This window comes from Podarcis bocagei (assembly GCF_964188305.1).
Source record: "Podarcis bocagei genome assembly, chromosome: 6".
Lineage (NCBI taxonomy): Eukaryota > Metazoa > Chordata > Lepidosauria > Squamata > Lacertidae > Podarcis > Podarcis bocagei.
Genome location: NC_138130.1, coordinates 50,073,765 through 50,083,064, shown reverse-complemented (window position 1 = coordinate 50,083,064; position 9,300 = coordinate 50,073,765). Strand labels below are relative to the sequence as shown.

General features: G+C 41.6%; 1 protein-coding gene across 1 annotated transcript in view; it reads left to right on the top strand.

Annotated features, from left to right (window-relative positions):
• Positions 1-1,007: 1,007 nt before the first annotated feature.
• Positions 1,008-9,300, top strand: part of DIPK2B (divergent protein kinase domain 2B) — a 29,557-nt gene continuing 21,264 nt past the window's right edge. The window contains exon 1 of the mRNA XM_081197211.1: positions 1,008-1,349. Within this exon, the coding sequence (XP_081053337.1) occupies positions 1,114-1,349 (236 nt within the window). The 5' untranslated portion in view covers positions 1,008-1,113. The remainder of the gene's footprint in view (positions 1,350-9,300) is intronic.

The following is a 9,300-nucleotide window of genomic DNA, read 5'->3' as shown; positions in this document are numbered from 1 at the left end:
AAGCTGTAAAGTTTCTCCCATCAGCATCCCAAAGCCACAACTGACTGTAATCCATGCAAATTGACTGGGTCCTTGTCCAGGCTGATTGTGCAAGCAATAAAGCCTAAACAAATATGAAAGGAGCATAATGTACTTGACTCCCTGAAGCAAATGCATGATGGCAGCAGCAAGCTGGTGGCCCATGCATTTTCCCCATCACCCCAAGGAGAGCTCCAGTGAACTGACTCTGCGTGGTTATTCCCCCATAACAGATACAATAAAAGACACAATGAACTTCAATCTCTCTCTCTTTAAAGTATATTTCTTTAACATAGACCTTAGGTGCTGAACATGGCCTATATACTTTAGTTGTACAGCTCTTCTTAAATATACCTCCTTACTTTTTATGCCTTCCCATGTATTTGGTAGGAAACTGCATAATTTGTTCCCAAAGTTTTTCTAGAACTTATACTCAGCTTTGGAAAGAAGGAAGAGAAGGAATGACAATATTTTTAGCAATAAAATTGGAAAGCATGTGGGCCAGCAACTGGAAGGTACATGACTGACCAAACCACACCAGTGTTTTAAAGGAAAGTGTTTACCATTGGCAAAAAAGACATAAATTCAGTTATTAGAGAAACAAATATGAATGAAATGGACTTACAAACAACTTAGCAATCTGATGGTCTGCATTTTAATATAAATAGTGCTAAAGATTAATTTCTCATTCTACACATGCCCTAAGCATAATTGTTGTCTGATATCATGTTATCAGAAGTAGTTCCTGTTGGATTTCACGATGAATACTTTTTGCTCCTTCAACAGGATATCCTTCGTTTGTCCCCATCAACACTATGATGAGCAAAGCTTTCATTGCATTCTGTGTTTGGCGATGGGTGGGTCAACAGCTGCTCCTAGCAGAGGAAAGGTAACTATAGCAACAAAAGTTATCTGCATCCTCATGTATTTCCTTGTGCCCACCCCAGTCCATGCTCCTTCCCACCGATCCTCTGAAGCCACCAACCAGCTGGCAAGATAAGAGAGCTCAAAGTCTCTTGGGCCAAAACTCTCCACTTGAATAAAATGTTCTTCAGTCGAAATCGGAGACCATCAGAAGCTAGTTAGGAGTGGCAGATGCTAGCAATGAGGCCTTGGCTGCATCGCCTTTGCTCTAAATGTGTGGTCAAGCTGTTGCCTCTTCTGTGCTTGAGTCTGAACTGCAGCACTTTCTTAGCAGCAACCGTTTCCCCATCTGCAGGTCCCCGGGTCAAACTCAGCTACAGTTTTGGCCGAACTTTTTTGGGACTTGATAAATGCAATGCCTGCATTGGAACATCCATTTGCAAGAAGTTCTTTAAAGAAGAAATAAGGTCAGACTCTCCGTACCATGTTTGGGGTGGGGACGAAGGGAAGTGGAAGTCTAGCTCTATTAATATTGCCAACTGCTTGGGGTGGTGGGCACTGGGAGGATGAGCTGAAGCATGTAATTTGTCACCAGTTCATATCTGCTGTATGTGTACTTGTCAGTAGTGAATATTACCTTTACAGCCATCATAGTAAATCCCCACATCGTCACCCTGTGTAATTTGTAGTGCAATCCTATGCCCACTTACTTGGAAGTAAATCTCACTGAACTCTTTTTTAAAAAATTCATTTAAAAGACACATACAAAAGACACATACAACAAAAACCATGATAACAGTAATAACACAATTTGACAATTCTGATTTGGATACACTGATATACCTATGACTACACGTTTTTATACAATATTTTCCCACCTCTCTCTCCCCTCTACCTCCCACCACTATCCGCCTTATCTCTTAAATATTCGTTCCAGATTTCTTCATATTTATCCATTCTTATTTTGGGTCGACATGCAATTCGTTCATATGTAGTTAATCTGTCCATATTATCAATCCATGTGCTCAATGGAATCTTTTTGCAGCTCTTCCAATTCATCAAAACAAGTTTTTTTTACTTCTAATATAGCACAGTACATCTAATATAGCGCAGTACATTTTTTTGACCCCTTGAAATCTCCACTGTTAAGTTGTCAAATGACTAGCCTGTCTCAGAATCATTTTGCACCAATACCATTTTCAGGAGCTCTTTGCTTATAGGCAGCTCTTTAAAAGTTGCTTCTGAAATAATAATAATAATAATAATAATAATAATAATAATAATAATAATAATAATAATATATATTTCTTACCCCCTCACTTCACCACGACGTCCCAGGGTGGGTTACAACAATTACATATAAATTTTTAAAAACAAATGCTGTTTTAAATACAGTTAAAACAGACTGCAATCGAGAGAATAAGATCCTAACATACACATCTCAGGTGCCAAATGTCAGGGTAAAGAAGTAAACAAGGAATAAATTTTAACTGCTACATTTTAAAATATGAGTGCAACCACCACCTAGAATGTGCATCTTTGCTGTGTAGAGTGAATCTGCTGCACTTCATTCACACCAGGAAAGGTGTTAAAAATAGAATTCATGTGATCGGTTGTAGCAATGTTAAATTCATTTTTATTCTTGTTAGCTCCACATAGGCTAGAGGAGCTCACAGCTTCATTCTGGTCTTGGTTTTTGGGTTTTTTAAAAAAACAATATAGGCCAAAATATTAGAATTCCAGTATACCATCACCAGAAACCCCAAGTAGCACCAGAGCTGCTAAATAAATCCAGTATATTTGCCTAAAGGTAAAGGGACCCCTGACCGTTAAGTCCAGTCGTGGACGACTCTGGGGTTGCGGTGCTCATCTCGCTTTACTGGCCGAGGGAGCCAACGTTTGTCCGCAGACAGTTTTTCCGGGTCATGTGGCCAGCATGACTAAGCTGCTTCTGGCAAAACCAGAGCAGTGCACCTTCCCGCCTATTTATCTACTTGCACTTTGATGTGCTTTCAAACTACTAGGTGGGCAGGAGCAGGAACCCGAGCAACAGGAGCTCACCCCATCGCAGGGATTTGAACCACCAACCTTCTGTTCGGCAAGCCCTAGGCTCTGTGGTTTAGACCACAGCGGCACCTGTGTCCTTGTATATTTACCTACCAGATGCAAATGCCTTTCCTGAATAAATAGTTTCTAACCTTCTAAAAGTCAGGAGGACACCAGCTGCAGAGAAGACTTGGGTTCTTTCAGCCAACTGCTGACCCTCTGATGGTGGTGGCATGCAAAACAGGGCCTCACCTTAGGATCACCTTAAGGCCCAAGGGGAATATACAGCAGGAGGAGGAGGAGGAGTAAGCAGGGTTCAGGCTGCATAGCACTTCAAAATGTCAAACCCAGCTCATAATAAGAGTTCTACTTTAGGTGGGCTGTGCTGAAGGATTTATTTTTCTTTACATTATCAAAATTGACTGAAGCATGAACGAGGCTCAAGCATTTTCATCTTGCCAGGATTTTGTTAAGCATGTCAGGACAATTGTCAAACATAAATATTCTTCTAGTGAGAGTAAAACATCTACACAAACCATTATCATAATCATTAGATCTATTTCAGATTCACAAAGCAGAGATAGCCAAGATAAAAGTTATTAAGGTAGATGACAGCAGGTAAAGAGTTTTAAAAGGGACGAGTTCACTCTCTTCTAATATGATTTATATACGGAAAGGTGCTTTTAAGGAATTGGCAGCATGGTGGTGAAAAAATTGCTATATTAATAAATTATAGTTTTAATGCACCACTAGCTATATTATTACTATTACACCAAACAGAGTCAAATTACATTTTTGGGTATCTGCTTCTATATAAAATATACTTCACTAAAGTAATAAAAAGCATTGGTGGAGTTGCTATAAAAGACTCATTTTGCGTTTTACATTTATATTTAAACCACTAAAATGCCTGTCATTATGACAGGTGGGTCGTGACTCTAGAGGAAAAACCTATAGATTGCAAGAACCCTGGCAATGTACAGAATATCTACAGCCTGCATATTTTTGCTAATATACATGGGAGAGAAAGTAAAGAGTTCATTAAGAACCACTCAGGAGTCAAGGATAGGTCTTCGTCCACTCTTGGTCTGGTGTGAATTTGGAGACAAACTGGACTTATTTGTTGATTTAGTGACACATAACCCACCCTTCTAGTGCTTTTGCAGAGTAGCTTACAACAACTAAAATACATCATCCCCATAATAAAACACAATACAAAACAATATCTATCTATGAATGAAAGCAGACCCAGCAGACATAAACCACAAACAACGTTCATCATATACAACGTTATCTCCTGAAAGGTTTTCACCAGCTGGTGGACAGTTGCCAAGGAGGTGGGCAAACAAACCTTAAAGGGCAAATTTTTCTATATTATGGTTTGGCTCTGCATAATATGTATAATGTCTAGAGAGTAAGTGCTCCACATAAAGGAAAATATACAGAAGAGCAGATTCAAAAGAACAACAACAACAACAGAATCAGTGTCTTGGGCACAAGCTAACCTAAATCTGCCCATCGCCACATCACCCACTCCACACCCTCCTGTTTCTCTTTATGGCTGAGGAAGGTGGGCACCTTTCCTGGCATCGTTGACTAGCAGTTAGGCAGACCCAAGGGAGTATTTGGATGAAGAGGAGAAACTGGAGAGCTGATATATTATTTGTCACTAAGAGGATACTTATGGGACCCTGTTAATTAAAGTGCAGACCAGTAGTTTTTAAAATAGTCATCATTCACACTGAATTACCTCAGAAACAACTTAGCAGGGATTTATTAATGCTCTCCTAATGATAAATAAGCTTTCCTGAAAGACAACTTGCCTGCTTGCACTGCCAGTCAACCTAATAAATGTAGCCAGTACAGTGGTGCCCCGCAAGACGAATGCCTTGCAAGATGAAAAACTCGCTAGACGAAAGGGTTTTGCGGTTTTTGAGCTGCTTCGCAAGACGAATTTCCCTATGGGCTTGCTTCGCAAGACGAAAACGTCTTGCAAGTTTGTTTCCTTTTTCTTAACACCGTTAATACAGTTGCGACTTGACTTCGAGGAGCAACTCATAGCACGCGGTGTGGTAGCCTTTTTTGAGGTTTTTGGTGATTTTTGAAGCTTTTCCAAAACTTTTCCGACACCGTGCTTCGCAAGACGAAAAATTCGCTAGACGAAAAAAATCATGGAACGAATTAATTTCGTCTAGCGAGGCACCACTGTACTCCACATAAAATGAGTGTGCCCATGGTATGCTGGATTCTAACTCCCTTCAACACAGCCAGCATGCTCAATGGCTAGGGATGCTGGGAGTTGTAGTCTGCAACATCTGAAGGGTGCCACATTGATGGTCCCTGTTATGCAGTTTTTTGCAGCTCATGGTCTTAATTTGCTCATTCTGATTAGCCCTTTGCTACAGCTTCTTCACTGGATGGAAGGGTTTAATAGCAAACAGGTACCATGACAGGTGCAGGGGTGGGGAAGGGAGATGCTGAATCCCCCCCCCCAAAAAAAAGAGAAATCCACCATGGGTGGACCATAGGTATGCTTTATTTATTTCACTTCAGGCTGTAGTAGATTCTGCTGATTCTGAGTATATCAAAACCATTCTGAATGAAACGTATCATTCATTCTAAGAAGTGGTAATTCATACCTGTTCTGTTATCATGCAACTTCACGCTACTCCTCTTTTCTTATCTTTGTCTGGATTAACTCTCATTAGCAAAATGGAATTACTAGCTCCCCACCCTGTTGAGTAATGAGTTCTGGTCTATGTGGTAATATTGCTTTTAAAGCCTGAGATTAAATAACTTGATGTAAGAGTGAGCTGCTATTCTGGCAACACCCATGATAAGCATTTACAAAGCATGTCAGGTCATTGGTGAACTGGTTAAATGCAGATAGAGTCATGTTCCCAGAGCTTTTTACCTTTGCCCTGCAGGTTTCCGGATGAAGACATCCGTTTGGGTTAATTTATGTTCTTGTTGGTACTGAGTGTTAATGATAGGATGCAGCAGTTTTAATTGATTGCAATGAACAATGGCAATTATGAATCACTTGCATACAAACCACTTCACAACCTTCATAAAGTTTGTCCTCAAAGGAACTCTGTTAGGCTTGCCTTGGAAATTCCCATTTCATAGTTGGAGAACTTAGGCCAAGAAGGAGGCTGCATCTTGTTTCATGGCAGAACAGGGGACTTCACCTCAGCACCACTCTCTCAATACCAAATTAGCCCCTTGGACCTGTCCCTGTTGGCATTTATCTGTCTGAGGAGACAATGGAAGGGTGTGCCTTTAGGGCTTAAGTCTAACTATTGGAGAGTTACAGTGCCTGCTGTTGCTGTAGACCACATTGACTCTTATTTAAGGACCACTTAAAAGTCCGCCCCCGCCTCCCAATATATACCTATAGGCATTTTTACATATGCTTAAAGACGCTATTGCTTCATTAGGTTTAGACATGAAAATGTGAATCCTGTATTAACCATAATGTCCATTGGCATTGCAAATGTCTCCTCTGTCTCCCTTGCATGAGCAACAATCAGATATTAAAATAAAGTAAAGTAAAAATGCCCCTCAGATTTCCTGGGTCCTGAAATGAAACACAACTTTGAATTCTCAAAGCTGACATTAAGACTGCTGCCCAGATTGTTTTTACTCCCTCCTGCGCTTGTTCCTGAGGTGCACAAATGTAGCAGGCAAAGCTCTTCCCATCTTTGTAACTCCACACCAAGTTAGGCAAAGCATCACTTTTCAAAAATTCTCCATGTCAGGTTGCTGTCAAAGTGAAAGGAGCAGAGTCAGTAAAAGGGGGGGGGGGAGTGCTGAATATCTAAGAATTACTCATTTAACAGGTTGCATTCAGACAGCACTTTATTTTGCTTTCATGAAGTTACCTGTTAACTTCCACATTTTATGTGATCTTTCACATGATATGAAAAAGCCACTGCTGAAAAGCTAGTGGAAGTCTAGCACTCATTTCTGGATTATTTGGTTCGAGGGGGGAAAAATCAAGTGGCAACCCCATTAATCCAGAAAATTGTGGGAGTTCTGCATTCTAATTTCATGCAACCCCTTTAACGAGGAGCCCTGGGATCGCTGCCACAGGGGTGGCATGGGTCACCGGTTCATGCCCCCCCATTTAGGGAAGATAGACTAAAGGATTCCGCCCAAGGCCTGAAACCGCCAAAGTTGTGACATTTTACTATGGGGAAGGCAAAACCTGTCAATGCAGGGAAATTCCTTCCGGGTCCTTTAACAGCAACCAATGACGTAGCAGCGTCCGCATACCTGTGGAGAAGAGGTTAACCTGCAAAAGAAGGCATAACTGAGAGAGGGCAGGGTGGGAGAAGCTCTGGAGCCGACTGAGGACTCCCAGGTAAGTTCCACCCTCTATTGTGTGGGCAGTGTGGTCCCACCCTACCTGGCCAACTCTCCTGGCAACGCCACCACTGGGATTGGTTAACTGAGGTTAGGCAGGAACCTCCAGGTATCCAGCGTGGGAGGGGGCAAAGCCAGGTTGTATTTTAGGGAGCCACGTAGGATCGGGGGGTGTGTGTGTTGCGTGCGACCATGCAAAAAACGGCCCTCATTTGATGTGGGGAGCAGTCATTATTTCTGTTTAAGGCTGTGGTAGATTCCTTGCAAGTCAGGCCATGTAAGGTGCTGAAGGTTGCATAAATGGTTCCTCCCCATTTTATCCTGTCATCTTGCATGTGGGGTATTCTAGGCTGAGCGATAGTGACTAGCCCAAGGGCACTCAGTCAGTTACATAGCTAATTTGGGATGTGAATACAGGTCTTCATAGTTGAAGGTAAGTCGTCTACCTCCTACACCACAATGATTCCCTGTGTTCCACGAGTAGGCTCCAATGGGACTTACTTCTGAGCAAACATGCAGAGGATTACACTGTCTCTGTGATCATCCACAAATCTAACTTGCCAATTCAAGATTCTCCCAAACTCAGAGGAGATAAAGGTTTAGATTTCAGTCAGTTTTGTAAAGGAGAAATGAAATCAATTTTAAGATACTCATGCTCAAACCACACACTCCGAAGGGATTCTGCTAGAATTGGTTTTAAAGCAAGGGATTCTGTGCCTAAAACTGTACACATCTCTCAAGATCCAGTTTCTCAAGATCCAAAGGAAGATATGCATGTGCATTCTAAAAATTAAATTTATGCAAGGGGAAGGCAAGTTTTAAAGCATGGAATCTAGTTTTGTTTTGTTGATGGATCTGCATGAGCTTGCATTCTAACCCAGCTGTAACCCAAACAACCTTGCCAGACTGTCTTCAGCTCTCAATGATTAACATTAAATTCATGATGGGGTTAGATAAGGATATTTTTTCTACATTCACATGGAAAATTGGAACAATTGGGAAATTTTCTTGAATGCCTGCCATTAGACTAAATAACGAAGAGGTTCATGAGGAGTCAACATTATTTGAATGTTTTATCTATGCATCTGCTGCCCCGGGCTCCTTTGGGAGGCAGGGTGCGATAAAAATGGGATAAATTGTAATAACAAAGAATAATTCTTATATAAAATAGCTTGTAGGAGAGAGAAGAAAGTGTTTGTGTACATGCACACAACTGATTGAGGGGCATAATGAAACAAGAGAACCCTGAATTGGCTCCATTTACTTCCTCAGGAAAAGTAGAAAAAAAGGAGAAGGCTCCCTCTCATAAACAATAGCAAATGAGAGAGGAAAGCCTCAGAAATAACATGCGTATAAGGCCAAAAAGTGTGCTGTCGTGAACTACATCTGAGTGAATGTCACAAATATTAGCTGAGCATTTGACTGTTTCCAGTTGTCTAAGTATTTTGCAGTCTCCACCAGGAGGTTGTGGACTCCCCTTCTTTGGAGGTATTTAAGCAGAGGTTGGGTGGCCATCTGTCATGGATGCTTTAGCTGAGATTCCTGCATTGCAGGGGCTTGGACTAGATGACCCTTGGGGTCCCTCTTCCAACTCTACAATTCTATGATTTATGGTTCTATGAAGACATAGGCGGTTCTCCATTTTCAATTGCACAAAGGAACTTAGTGTCTGTTTCTTGTGCCCAATTATTATCATCATTGTCAGATTTGTATTAGGAAGTGTTACTGACTGAATGCCTTTATCTTGACCACTGGCCCCAGTCAACAAGGCCAATGGTTAGTCTTCCATCTACGCTCAGAAACAGCCCTCCTAGTATTGTTTTTGAGGCAGAAATAGTAAAGGTAAAGGGAACCCTGACCGTTAAGTCCAGTCGTGGATGACTCTGGGGTTGCGGCGCTCATCTCGCTTTACTGGCCGAGGGAGCCGGCGTTTGTTCGCAGACAGCTTCCGGGTCATGTGACCAGCATGACTAAGCCGCTTCTGGAGAACCAGAGTAATGCCAG